Genomic DNA, 15,152 nt, shown 5'->3' with positions numbered 1-15,152 from the left:
TCACCCATAACCTCAAAATTGTTGCAGAAAATGTGAAACAATAAAATCGATACAATCTTCGTCGTAATTATTTTTGTTTACTTTTCCTTGTCGTGATTCTTTTAAGTAGGTATCAAAAACAATTTATTTAAGATTAGATGTTGAAATATCCAGGTTTTTTGGAAATGTATTGTGGGTTGCATTTTCAATTCCGTCATTATCACTCAATAAAAATAATCTGTACATTTCAAAACTCTTTCAAAATTTTTACTAAGTTTATTTCAGTAAGTCTTACTTGACATTAGTTTATGATTTGTTTGTAGTTACTTTCCGTGTTCATTTATTTACCTCACTAGAAATTATTAACTGCCCTTCCTTCGATATGTCGATCAATTATTGTCCAAACTGTCATTCAGCAGACTCTTTGTACATAACAAATTGTTATATTGAGCGCTGTAATATCTATAAATTTTTTATTAAGCGATCTGTCATTTAGTGACGTAAACCCGAGCCATGAAAGCTCAAGAGTATTAGCTTTTATCAAAACATGTACAAGTGCCATAAGAAAGACGTAACAGTTGTTTGCAATTTTGAAGAAAGCCCAGATTGACAGAGCTTTCGATTGAGAGAGTCTGATTTTAAGCAAACGTCCTCCGTAAACTAGTTTCATTAAGATATTTCCACTTGAAGGTTTCACTGCGTCGAGTCGTCCAAAATGTTAAAATAAATCAAACACTTTCCTTGATGGCGATTCACCTCGAGAATATTTTGGTGAAAAACGACGGAAGATATCAATCTCTTGTCAACCTCCTAATCTTACAAATATCGTTCATTCCCCCAACAGAACGGCACGCATGAGCTTGTCTATACCCGGACAGTGTAATTAGATGGGCGTCGGTGGATGTCTTGCTCTGGGGAAGGTCTTCGATAAATCTGCACTTGGCTTTTTATGACCAACAGAAAGATTCGACAGGAGATACATCAAAAAAGCTCAATTGAGCGAAATTATCAGAAGAGTAATTATTCTTCTCGGAAGTGGTTGTGTCGGTGTAATTGAAAATTTTTCAAACAAGGTAATTAAAAAGTTTGTTCGAACAGTTTGCGCAAGGAATGTATCGATCTCGTGTTTAGGTAACAGTGATGGCTGAAAAACAAACTTGCAATAAAAATGATGAATATGCTGAAAGGTCTAGCGAACGAGAACAACATGCCGAGTCTCGTTACTATCGAGTTGTTAGCGCCATGATTTAGGATGGATAGACAAATAACGGAATCCTGAAAAATTGTTGCAACATGTTTAAAAATGTTGACTCGAGTTCTAAAAACTCAATTCAATCAATTGAACTTGTGACAGTTTTCGCACAAAATGTTCCGTTACTTTTCCGGAACGTAGGATTTTTTTGGCAATAAACAAAATCTTTCTCTTTTTCTAAGTTATTTCAAAACATAATTGTTCTAACTGTAAGTTTAGCAATATTTTTACTGTTAGGGAAATAGTGGATTGGGGACTTGTCGTTAAGTTGGCACTACCAGGAAAAGTAACTAGGGGCGCTAATTTATGACAGATTTCTAACTAAAGTAATTCTTATTATTTTGGTAATGTTTTGTTTTGTTCCTTCAACTCCAAGCGTTTTCTCAAAATTGATAATTTCAGAACGCATCCTCGGAAACGACAGGTTCTAAAAAACCGTTGCTGCTGTCAGAATCTCTGCCCGTATTTAAAATGCAGCATTTCTGAATAATCAATGATGATCCTCTCGTTTCCGGTGGGTCCATTTCGCCCTTGTCCCCTTCATTCGGTAGAAATAATAGGAAAATAATTTGGTTCGGAAACGGATTCGGGTCAACCAGGCGTCTTCAGTGAGTCGTAAAAAATTTATTTAGCCGTGGAAAAACACGAAGTTATCGATGTCGTAATTAAAGTCGAATCAAATTTATTCAGAGTTCAGATTTCGGTTGGCAATATATCAGCAGTGATCTTTAAAGGCAATAAAAGTCCCACGTAAATGGCAATAAATTAATTTATTTGAACGGGCCAAATTGCTTTCCAGTGTAAATTTCATTTGCCGGATTGCCCTATTGCGGCCCAAAAACTTTTTCAATGTTAATTAGAGAACCTCTACATAATTAACACGGCCAACTTAAGTACACTTTATTCTTCCCTTATTTATCTTAATTACTCCCAAAGCCGCGGCTTTTGTGTCATTTTACGATTTCGGATTAGTTTGGGAAAATAATTCCGTTTTAAAAATTTTCGGCGCATCCACCCTAATTTATAAACGGAAATTAAAGTCTGCTCCGGAGGTAATTTAACTGCGAAATTTTAATTAGATATATTTCACGGGGAATTAGCAACAATCGTTTCGAATTGCGGTTTTTTGCGCCGCCGAAACGGTCCTTATTCCTTATTGATATTAACGGTCCCTCAGGTTCTACACATTTCAATTCTGGCCGCTAACCACAGCATGCACCTGGAATTTTATAAAATATCCAAGTGAGTACACTCAAACTGAAATATTGTGGACGTCTTTTGCTCCATACATCCCGGAGGCGACGTCGGGAATATAAAACGTAATGGATTGTACCCTTTTTGCTTATTTTACTTATCGAATTTACACCAGACATTCTGCGGAAATTTATCCGGAAAATACACGTTGTCTGTCTTCAACTCCTTTGTTCCAACTCCGCTGCTTCCGAATAAATCGCAATAAATAAACAACCGCCTAATGCCGAATTACGGCAATAAGGCATTATTCCGATTCCGAATACCTGCACCGAACGGCAGGATTATGTAAAAATAGGTAAAAATATCGGGACGCGAAACAAAGACGGCTCATAATGACACCATAAAGCGAGCTCTTATGAAAATGTAACCGACAAAGAAAGAAAGAGAGGTGGTCCAAACATCGCGGAATTTCGAATTAAATTTCCTTCTAGTCCGTAAAGCGATTATCTTTATGTGCTTCCATTTTTCAAACTCAGGTTTAAAAGACATTTCCCAGACAAGCTCGCAATATGAAGATAATTATTCTCGACGTTTTGTCATACCTCGCGTCTTGCCCCACTAATCCCGTAATTAATGAAATTCCAAATTATTCCCGGCAAAAATGCAAGGATTAGTCGGAACAAATTCAGATTAACTTCAATTATTACGGCGAAATTCGGGACAAGCCAGACTCACTCAGTTTTGGTTTATTCAAACGAAAACGTTATCCTTGTTTGCACGACACAGAGGAGCTTAAAGCGGGACAATTTCAGACTGGTGCTTTTTAAATTTCTTAATTTAAAGAAGCTTTGTTTATTCGGAACGGCTCTACCAAGCGACGGCTAGTTTAATTTAGTTTGAGTTTGTTCCTCAATTTATCATAAAGTATCGTGGTGTCTAGTAACTACTGCCATCTTATCCTTTTCTCATAATTATCATATAAAGTAGGTTCCAAATTGCAAAATAAGCCTGTAAACTTGAAATGAGACGATTAAACTCAAAACTAATATTGGTCTTTATTCACTAGCAATGAGACAAATATTTTCAGAACTACGATAAAAAAAATCTGGTTTTTTTTTTTTGGAAAACTGTTTAACAAGGAATTAAATAGATAGATACACATATTTCGAGAACGTGTATGATAAAAAAATAAATATTTATACAACGGACAAATCTACAAGGTGATTCACATGTAATAATGAGCCCAACAAAGTTTGTGATGCAACCAACAATACGCGTCCCCAATAGTTTTTTAATTTGTATTTTTATCGATTATTTCCATCACTATAGCAACACAGACAATGGTCCAATAAGAATTTGACTTTTAAACCAATCATTTTTGTTTATCTCGGATAAAAATTCGCTTCCTCTTGTCAGTGATTAAAATTTTTCTTTCCTCTTGTCACATTTGACAGTTAATTTTATAATTTAATGAAAATGACTTCTTCGTCGATAAATAATAAGATATTGTCATTGTTTGTTGTTGTTGTTGTTTTTTTTTTTGTTCTGGAAATAATCTTCACAAAAATAACTCGACGTTGTTTTTTTCGATCGGATAATTTTTTAAATTTATCTACTGAAACTTTTTGTGATTGATAAATTTACTCATTGAATTGGACATTTTTCTTCAAAGATTAAAGCCCTCCAGCTACGCTGTCGGGCGCTAATCAGAAGAAAAATGTCCAATTCAAATTCGTAAATTTATCACCAAAAAATTTTTGTGAAATAAAAAAATGTATCCGATTAAAAAACAAGGCCTTGTTATATTATTATCGATTATTCCACATAATGGTTTTGATTAAATTTAGCAAATATAATGTCGGGCATGTTGACTATGTTGTATAAAATTGTTAATGCAGCCCACAATACATTTCCAAAGTTAACGTGGCTATTTTAAATATCGTATTGTTTTAAAATGAAATTATGAATCCATGATGGCTTTGTTCCAATAATTTTATTTGTCACAAATGACATTTACGAAAAAGTTTAAATAAGACGATTAAAATATAAGATTCACATCAATAAATGTAGATTTTATTTTATCAAGTCGGCAAATTTATTTGAGAATGATGGCCCAATAGGAGTTCATTACTACGAAGAGTACGAAGTGACTTGATATTTCACAAAACGGACTTGAAAGAATTTAATGGTCCAAAAACGATACCATTAAGATAGGAAAATCGACTAGAAAACTAAATCGACAATAATTCTAGTTTCCAATCATCTTATAATACGACAAGCCATTTCAATATAAACTGATGGTTCTTTTCATTTTATTGGGATAATTCAGACAACTTCAATATTACAAAAAAAAAATATATTGGTTACTGGAGTTGTCGCCAACTTTTATTATGTTTAGTAAAAAAGCATCTTACCGATAACGCGAACAGATATCGATCATTTATTTTCAGATAAAGAAGTAAAACTGACAAATGAAAAATATAACTGGCCTGATAAATCACGGCTCCTCTTCTTCAGAATAATTTAATGATAACTAATACGTAAAAAACTTTAGGAATTTTATGCGTCGTATAATTTTATAGAGTAAACTTTCCCAAAGCATTTAGAAAATTCCATCAAGTCTTTTATTAACTTAAAAGGGAATAAAATTTTAACAATCACAGGTTCGAGAACAGTTTATAAACTCGTGTCACTCTGAAAACATAACTTCCTGAGTTATCAAGACACAACCCTGAACTTCAGATGGTTTTAATTATAACAACGAATTTATTAGATTTTGAACAATGGTCATCGTTTAATCCTTTTCAATTTATCATCGTTCTTTTTTAATTAAACCATTCTAACCCGTCGTGGTATTGTATAGAGATTTACCACACATTTTTGTATGCACCATTGACGCATTAATAACAACGTACTTAGTTTGAATTTAATTTTCGTCACGGAATTTCGAATAAACACGGCTCAACTCAAACGAAATCCCTTTATTGTTTAATTTCTTTTTTCGCTCTGGTGCAGGTCCTAAATGAATGCTAATCTCGCATTGTGCAACTTTGTGGTCGACAATAGAAACGTGGCGGGTGGGATTAGTGGTGTATATCCTCCCTTGTTTTCCGACTGACCTCGCACAAACGTAATCCCGAATATTCCACCATGTCAAAGACAAAATTTCCAACATATTTGCTCTGAAAGTGCTGCTCGGAATTTTCGCTGACTTTACAACTAATTCCCAAGAACGACGGCCCCGGTCAGTTCAGCCACCCCAAAAAAACCAAAACACTCGATTTTCGCCAACCTCGAGTCCGGCAGTTCATTTTTACCGTGTCGAACGCGATTCCTCCTGTGTTTCTTTATTTCCCGAGCGGATCTAATCAGAAGAAAGCGTAATCATTTCGGACGTGTCTAATCAAATTAAAAACATTAATTTGATTCATTAGCGCCGTTTGTCCCTTCGCGAGACACACTTCGATCCGAGCCCTCCGATGAATATTGATGTTAATAGAATTTTCCCGTGACAGCAATCGTTGCGTGGAAACTGCCTTAAGGATCACAAACCCCCTTTTTCCACTTGACCTCTTTCGTCCACCCTCATCCCCATTTTCCATGACCTGCCCTCTTGACCCCTCTCACAACGTCGCGACGCGTGTTAAGACCGTGATGTATGAGCGTCGTCTATTTGCATGCCGATGGTCTACGCCCATTTTTCTTCCCTTTTTACAAGTTTACTGCCTCACCGTTTATACACATAAAAATATTTCACCCTCACGACTAAAAAATACGTGCAACTATAAAAATAACTAGCGACGAATGTTGTGTTGATCTAAATCTGAATTGCACAGTTAATATTTCAGGCGCTGAGAAACGCCGGAGTGGCGCCGCCGCCGCCGCTCCCGCAAGGGGTGCACTCTGATAAGGGTTGATGGCCAGCGCGATACGCGATCTCTGATTGCCTACCCCAGTAAACGAATGCAGAGGGGTCGACCCGTTGAGATGCACGGGGAGACCTCCGCCCCATGTGGTGTGGTGTATTGCTGGTTGCATAACCCGAACAACAATAATTTAGCCTAAAACTGTTATAAATCCGAATAACATTGTTGTAGAGTTGTTGTAAATTAAACTGGAGTCGGGTGGAGTGGCGTAAATAATGCAGCTCTCCAGAAAAATGTCTAATTTGTTCGGTTGTTAATTAAACGGGGTCGCCGCCGCTGCAATCCTCGGAGGAGTGCACATCCTGAAAGAACGCTCGATGGCTCGGTGGCGGCGCAACATGCAGCTTTGATTAAACTCTTAATCTTCTTTACAAACAGAACAATACAGTACGGCACTAAGACTTGCATTAAAATGCAAATGGAACATTCCTCAAGATTTTTGAATAATTTGAGTAATACTAATATAAATCTGTCGTTTTGTCGGATTATTCAAATGAGAATTAAAACGATGGCAGTCACAGATTAGCATGCAAAATTGTAGCCGAAGTAACAGTTTAATTATACGATAGGAGAGTGATTGCTTTTAGAAAATAAAAACGTTTTAGGGGTCGCAGCTCCGCCGATAAACATCCGTCCAATTAATCGTGGGGAACGAGATTTCACATGCAAACATTCTTATTTATTTCTTAATCAATTCAAAATAAACTTGGGCCCGGTTTGAATTCCTGAACAAACTTTACACGAACCTTAAAAGCTGAAATTTAAATTTCAATATGTTTTACTTTAGCGAGCGCCGAAGAAAATAGCGAGGCGAAACTTTGTCGCGTTTCTTCGGAACTTTACTATTACCAAACAATGTAGTTGCAATTTTATCTGGAATTTTTATACGTACCTGCATTCAAAATTTGCGACTATTCAAATCGCTGCTTCGAAAATCTCTCCAGGTCGGTAAGAAATTCTTACGTATCAAAGGAAATTACTGGATGGGACTGAACTCTTGCTGTATCAATATAGAGACCCCGAAAAATATCGCCGATAAAGTAGCTTAGCGTCAAGAAAAGCCATAACAATATTGCTATCGTTACATTGAGATCACCGATTCGTACACGAGCGCCAACGTTACCAACAGTAGTTGAATACAAAGTGTAAATTCATTCAAATTTCCTACGTTTATTAGACAATTTTTTTAAGATCCCTGCTGCAAAATTGTTAATACAACCGAACGAAACCTCAAAATAATGCTATTCTGAAGCGAGGAACTTGTCGACCTCCAAATTACTCCCCAATTAAAATTCTGCACTCCCATTAATTCATTTCTTGTCGCCTGTTATCTGTTGTCACGACGCTCTTGTCTGTCAGCGAGTGTGATCCCGCGAAATGACGCAGCCGCCATAAATTTACACTAAAGTTTAACAGAGTATAAAACACCCACAAGAGAGATTCGAAATAAAGCTATCCGGGGCCGCTCGACTTGGGTGGAGTGCTGATTCATACACGCTCTAATTTTATTAGCCCTTTATAAACATGAGCCACTCCGGACTCGCTTATCAATCAGGATGCAGTCGAGTAAAATGTTGAAAATTTTCGTGTGTCAGGTTTTATTGCCCCCCGATTCCACCGGAATGCATCCGGAGTCGCTCCACCTCCAGTTAAACTAATACTACATTTTTCCGTCGAGCACAAGCATCGAAAATTTAAACAACTTGTGTAGGACGCAATGTCGGAGGAATGCAAATCGGGAAAGTTTCTCCCCGATTGAATTCCTCACCAATAAAATAAACAGAACGCAATTCGGCAAAAAATCACAACGACAGGAAAAATTATTCGATGAACTTTGTCGATTCTTTATTAAACTTTCTTCATTCTGCGACGGCTGTAATTTACGCGACGGCGTTCGATTCTTAATGTTGTCGACGTTTCTGGTTAATGCAAATAATGCGAAAATTAAATGTGCGGGGGCGAGTCCGGGGAGAAAAAACCGCAACACGGAGGACAATTCGCTATTCTGTTTTCATCTCGTGGGACCAGCATGTGGTTCGGCAACACCAAACTCCTTGATATTTACACAGAACGCACACCCCTTTTAGAGCCAGCACATAAAGAGGCCGAGGGTAACATTATTCGCTTTTTCGGATTCCCATTACTGGTGGAAATAAGAGAAAAGGAAAGTGAGGTGCAATATGCTCCATTTAGTTAACAACAAAAGCAGATCGTTGCGGATGGAATTAGATTTTGCGTTCTGGGGCCTGTGCATTAAAATTATCACACTCGAGTCACTCTTTCAGCCAACAGAAATTTCTTGGGCCAAGTAATTGTTTGATTTGTAAAAAATGTAGGTGGAAAGTGTTTTTGTTAAGAAAATGGGAAGGAGCAGCTTGAGCCTTTTTAAAATCAACCCTTTTAAAGTTTCAGTGCGTCAGGCCCGAATGCGTTGGTATTCTTGTCGGAGGTGCGAACATTTCAGGTTCCATTATGCTTTTATTTATTTCCCTAAGCAAAATCCCGAAAGATTAACCTAAGCGGCACTTTACAAAATTAAGTAGATGCTTGTGTTGTTGGTCGGATGCCGTTCACGTCTCCCTCAAGCTTTCGACAGACCAAAAATGCTGTACAGTTAAAATTACATAAAAAATTTAAAGCGACAACTGCCATTTCCGAACGAGGCGAAACGCCGCCCCCACATTTTATGCCCATCCGTTTTATTCCTCCACCGACAGGATTAAATAAATAACAAACAAAAATATTAAACAAGTTTCCGATACCGAAAAATATTGAAAAATTCAATTTTACGACAAAGATATCTCGGAAAGTTTGCACGTGTTACGCAGTTAACTTGTTCCTTCAAGTTACGTGTTCGAAACTCGATTTAATAAAAATTTCAGCGTTTTCAACTCGTCGGACGGAATTCTTAGCCGGAAGGGCTGCAGGTGTATTCGTAAGGGTGTCAAAGGTCCTCGATGGGAAATTTATTTGCCGAACAGGATACAACCTGCCAGTCCACACAAATAAACCACCCTCAAAGAAACTGGTTCATAACTGCAAACAACCAGTTTAGAGAAATTTTTTTACAGCGGTAACATATTTTTTTATAATGGCTTGTAGGTAATAAAGATCTACAGATAAATGCGATTGGAAAAGTCATAAACTGGTGTCCCATCTGCTTTTAAATTGCCTGGATTAAAGTCAACTTTTAAATTTGCCACTTTGAGAAAACAAAGACAGTGCAGCGTGATTTACTCTATCGAAGTTTTTGGCAATAAGAAGAGAAGAAGTTAGCAAAGTAGCCAATTTTAATTAAATATTCTGCTTTGTAAGAAAAGATTTCAATGTTGAATTTTTAATTTAAATTTTAAAAAGTTAATTATTTGAATTTATTGTAAAACCGATTTTGTAACAAAACAGCTCTCTTTAAAACTGACCAACAAGAGTTCACCCCGTTTTCTTGGTGCTACATTATGGATTTTATTTGAAATGAATGATTTAATTTAAACAAAGTGAGGTTATGTATCTGAAGATGTGTCAAACCACAAAAACTAAATACACGATCAGCGTTTATGCAATACACTTTTATGAAGACATTTTATCATTAAATCAAACAGTTAGGATTCAGGATTGTTGATTTTATATTTGCTGAAGGTTAGAAATATGTAAAAACCGTGAAAAAATATCGACATGACAAATTTGACGCGTCGGCGTTCGGAGAAGAGAATTTTGATTATCACGTATCTCGAAATTATACAAATGCGAATTATCCTTATATACATATAAATGCAGCTCTTAATTTAACACCATTCGAAGCTCCGAAACATACAAACAGACCGAAACGTGACCGGGATTAATGGGGATCCCAATCATTGGAACACTCATTTATTTATAGAGCCTCGCTTCAGACGCATAAAACACCGCATTTATTCGCGCACTTTGAAATTGTGACAGTTCCCACCGAAATCAATTCGTCCCCGTTTCACAATGAATCTAATCGATTCTTTGCCGGAAAAGCTAAACAAGGGTGAGCTGCCGCCCCGATTTTATGCCCGCTCGTAAACCATTTTACTAGGTCCAACTTACCGTCGACGCCGAAGAGATTCCTCTGATGATGGATTAGGCCGAACAGGATTTCTGCAACAAAAAGTACATTGCTCAGTTCATGGTGTCATAATGAGGTGCGAACATCCGTGAAATATGGACTCATGCATATAAATGAGCTCGCTGTAAAATTTTCTACAGATCTCTGCTGTATTATAGAGTGATAAACGCACCCTCACGTGTACCAAACACAATAAGTCCACCCATAAAATACACACTAAAGTCAAACGAGATATTGCCAAATATACAGTAAACCCCGCACGGGATGGTTTTTTCCTACTAAAATAATTTTCAAAAATATCACAGATTTGCCGTTCCAAGGCTATGGATGTCAAAAGCCTACTGGACAGGTGCTGAGTGCCTTTTTTGAGAGTAAAGAAACTTTCAAGGAATATTGAAGACGTGGCGACATAAATTCCGCAAGGAAAAAATATCCATTGAATTAATTCCATCATTGGCCATTCCTTCAACCATACCGTGTTTGTTGACTGTCGTATAAAAATCAAAGGGGAACGAAATGAAGCTTGACAAGAACCTGCTCAACTTTGTGATCAAACATCGATAAAGATTCCTGCATCCGGTCAAAGTTCAAAGGACTTAAAAGTAGCAACAGCAACTTGTTTACTCTGCGGGTGCTTGTTCCTCCTCGGTTATCAGCATGTTTACGTTTGGAGAATCATGTAGATGCGAAATTTAAAAAGGTCGGTGCGTGGCTCCCCACATGTAGAAATATCGCCCTGAAAGTGGCTCCTTTAAACTGAAATGCTGTACACAAAGTAAAACATTTCTCGGTGTCGTAAAATTAATCAGGGTAGTAAGTTCTATTTCTCCCAAGACAACGATTTAAGCACCGAGGAGGCAGACGCATAATAGCCAAGAGAGACGACAGAATTTGGGGATAATGTATGTAAAAACTATGCCGAGTAAGATGTCAAGGCAAGGGATTATGGCGCCCTTTGATACAATCCTAGTTCCCTAAACTGTACCTCTTTAACATACTTTTGACTTGCATTCGCTGATTTATTTTTAGAGAAAGCTTGTGCAAAAGTGGAAGATTTATACAAACCAAATAACGCAAGAATTTATCATTTGATTAAAAGACGTCCGAAGAATTAAATTTCCGACCTTTTAAAAAATTCCAGAGTAATCTATTCATTCCAGGCCTGATAATTTTTATTCTTTTCGTGTTAAAAAACCACTTTACACGGCGGTATTGCGTTAACAAACGGAAAGCTGCAGGGAGCACGTTTGTGAGAAGAATAAATAACAGGTCATCAGGAATCTGTGCTTTTATCTCTCATAAGACGCGAAAAAATGGGAGCAAAAGTGGAGGTGTGGATTTGAAAATAATTCCCGACCCCTCCCATTAAACTGTGTTTATTTCGTGAAGAGCGCCTCGCGATCCGAAATAAATTCCGATCTTGATGAAATTTAAGGGAAAACTGAAGATTTTGTGTTAATTACGATTCCGGAGTCGTTAATTTCCGAAAAAATGTCGCTCCTTTAAATTGAAACGGCCGCTTTTCAGCCGAAATTCCACAAAACAAATACGGAAAAAATCTCTTTCTCGACTAAGACCGGTCAACAAACAGTCGACGCAATTCCAAGTCATTAAAAAATAAATTGTAAAATCTTACAAGGTCGTACTGAAAACGTGATATTGCAGCGGATCGATAAAATGTGACACATAAATGCTGAAATGCAGTAAACGCACGAAACGGTTAAATATCAGATTAAATTGTGGTGCTTGCAAGGATCTAGAATGCAAAAACTTGTGATTTATTATTTTAAAATAATGAAGTGATCTATTTCGCTACAAAAACTGGAAGGTTTGTGCAGGATGTAGTTGAGAGATGCACACATTAATCAGACATGCAGTTGTGCACGCAATGTGTTGTTGATAATGAGTATTAATCCCTGGATGACCGAGTCTGCACAATGAGTGAAATAATTTAAAAGAAATTTGTGCCGCAACCCACAATACACGCATTGATGCGTGAATAGTTAGTTGCATAATCTAGGTGTTTGCTAAAAAGACTGGGATAATTAAGGAGGGCGAAGAATTAATTAGCAGTCAATCTCCCCACTAATTAACTAGGGCAACAATGGAGTTAGTGAAGTCATCCACTAATCGAATTCAAACGGAACGTCTGCGTGGGCAAAACTTGGGCAACAAGCTCTTATCATCCGCGGCTGCAGAGGGAACTTGCCACGAAGTCGTCTAGTCTAACTATAATGGCGAAATTTCCATTGAAATGCCATGAATAATAGTCGTGAGAACGAAGCTTGTCCTGGGAACTGATAGCGTCGCGACGGCAGAGGCGGCGCTCTTTCGAAAGATCGAAGGCTATCAGGACGGTCACGAGACACCTGCAGCCTTGAAGCGTATTTGCGACAGTTTTGCAATAATTATATTACGCGCTAGTCAGATACATACACGAACTGGAATTAAGCAGTGAAGGCACAAATTAATTAGTATCAGTGCAATTGCGTTCATAAATAATATGAAACAAAGCTTTCACCGGGATAAATTAGTTTAACTGGAGTTTCATGTTCATCCAATATAAATAAGGTTATTGCTCCTAAACCTAGTTCTTTCAGGAATATCGACAGCTCACGTTGATAGAAATGGAAGTGTCGTCTGTTTTCACGACTTCGCTTCGTTTATTTCTAAAGTATTAATTGAAAATTTATTGACCAAGTGTAAAATGACACGAAATAAGAAATTTAACAACAGGGAGAGTAAATGAATACAGAGGATCTGCATCAGCTGCAGTAATAAATTTCTGAAAATCTGTCTAGAGGATTTACATGAAAATGATCCATTTGTCCAATATTTACAATGTTATAAGTGAATTTATGGACATGCTGGAATCGAATAAAATGTTACATAATACTAACAGATACGGGCCATTAAGATAATTCTTTTGGATTTTACGACAGAGTCTACCTTTTAGAGGAAAATAAATTTTGATTTTAATTACTCAATAAATACTAATAACTGAAAACCATCAACAAATTTGATTGCCATAGAATACTAAAGTTGGAAATAACATTTTGTCAACGGTAATTCATGACCTTCGAATAATGTTGGCTGATTTATATTGATTCAGGGAATATCCGGTAAAAATACCACTCAAGAGTTGATATTTTCTGCAAAAAATAGTTCCTGATGGTTTTCGCAATGCAAGATTCACATTCTCCTGTGTTAAGAAATTATTACCGACTTGAAACATGTCAAAATGGCGTACAGAAATATTGTTACAAAAATCTTCTCGTTCTTGTTATAAATGTGATTAAAACGGGAAGTGCAATTTAAAAATGCTCTGCAATGGGGCTAACCGTTATTTAATTTATGGGACCCCTACTCATGTCAAGAAAATACAAAGACGCCAATAAGAACCTGATGGCAGCAACTAGGTATACATTTTCTAAAGAGTATTAAACCAGATTCTTTAACTGGTTGAAATGAACCAAAAATATTTAATGTTAACTAACAAATTTTGTCGTCAGTATTGACTTATGTGTTAATTGAAATTTGCAGTTTATTTATATTTCAGTTCTGTTTTAAATTAATATATTGGTAGCAGGTTTAGTTGTTTACTTATTTTGTTGATTTTAATATAATTTCCATGATTTCAACAAGAGATGAATAAAAGTGTATTCAAAATTAAAAAAAAATGTATCAATCATCTATAATATCACAAATCAAACAGAACGCATATTTAAATTTCCCAACCTGTTCTACAATTTAGAAAAATTGACATGGGCAAGCGAATCACAAATACAAAAAGAAAAAAATATTTTCATAGCTTTCCTAAATTTTATTCTTGCCTCGTCGTTATGCCAACGTCTTTTTCTCTTTGTCCAAATTTAAGAATTATTGATTTTCTTTGTAGGTTAACTAACATAAAAGATCTAATGACAGCGAATTTTCACAAGTAACAAAATTAGTAAATAAAGACTGTCTGTTTATTGGTGGGTAACGCTAAATCTGAGACGAGCTGATTACGAATGTTACCATTTGGCATTTTCCACCGCCCCCGCGCGGCCGCCGCTCGTGCACACCGCCGCCGCCTCGACCCCTGACCGAATCACGTTCCGTTGGTAGTTTCTTGAGGATTAGATTCTCATAGCGCATGCATTCCCGAATTAGGATACTCTCAGACGGAATGGATATGTCCTCGCGAATCCTCGCAGAACGCTGACTCAAAGAAGCGGAATCAGGCGGTAACAGCCTCGTCTCGGCCCATTGAATCAATAAACGCATCACTTCGTCACATAAATGCTGATACCTCCACAATAGATGACCAGCTGAAATGCAAGCTCCACAAATTGACAACAATGGCCAAAATTGATTTTACCGCCGGCGGCAATTCATTTGGTGTAAAAAATCCGAGAGAACCGTGATAAGTAATCAAATTATCTCGGGCTCGAGTGTCTTGAAAAGCCATAAAACGGGAAAGTTTTCCAACTATTTCCTTTCTGTTTTAAACCAAATCTGATAAGTTGTTTGATGGATGGCGGCGCTGTATTTCTACAGGTGTCAAGATTCCTGCCGGATTTACCCTCATTTTCGTTTCGCAAAGATAAAAACACTTCGCTTAAATGGGCTTCTAATTTTTTTCAACACTCGATGGTGGTCTACGCTGCAACAAGCACGCCCAAATCCAAAATAACCATTGATTTATCGAAGTTTCGAGCTGCCAGGGCGA

At 37.0% G+C, this 15,152-nt stretch overlaps 1 protein-coding gene across 2 annotated transcripts in view; it reads right to left on the bottom strand.

Annotated features, from left to right (window-relative positions):
- Positions 1-15,152, bottom strand: part of Schip1 (Schwannomin interacting protein 1) — a 132,548-nt gene that overhangs the window by 106,647 nt on the left and 10,749 nt on the right. The window contains exons 1-2 of one of the 2 annotated variants that reach the window (XM_069048707.1): positions 10,611-10,659; positions 10,420-10,470 (exon numbers count right to left, since the gene is read on the bottom strand). In XM_069048707.1, coding sequence (XP_068904808.1) covers positions 10,420-10,470; positions 10,611-10,644 — 85 coding nt within the window. In that variant the 5' untranslated portion in view covers positions 10,645-10,659. Of the gene's footprint in view, positions 1-10,419; positions 10,471-10,610; positions 10,660-15,152 lie in introns of those variants that run through there. The other variant, XM_069048709.1, reaches the window with a different exon arrangement.

The sequence above is a fragment of the Tenebrio molitor genome, chromosome 5 (assembly GCF_963966145.1).
Source record: "Tenebrio molitor chromosome 5, icTenMoli1.1, whole genome shotgun sequence".
Taxonomy (NCBI): Eukaryota; Metazoa; Arthropoda; class Insecta; order Coleoptera; family Tenebrionidae; genus Tenebrio; species Tenebrio molitor.
This window is presented reverse-complemented; position numbering and strand designations above follow the sequence as displayed.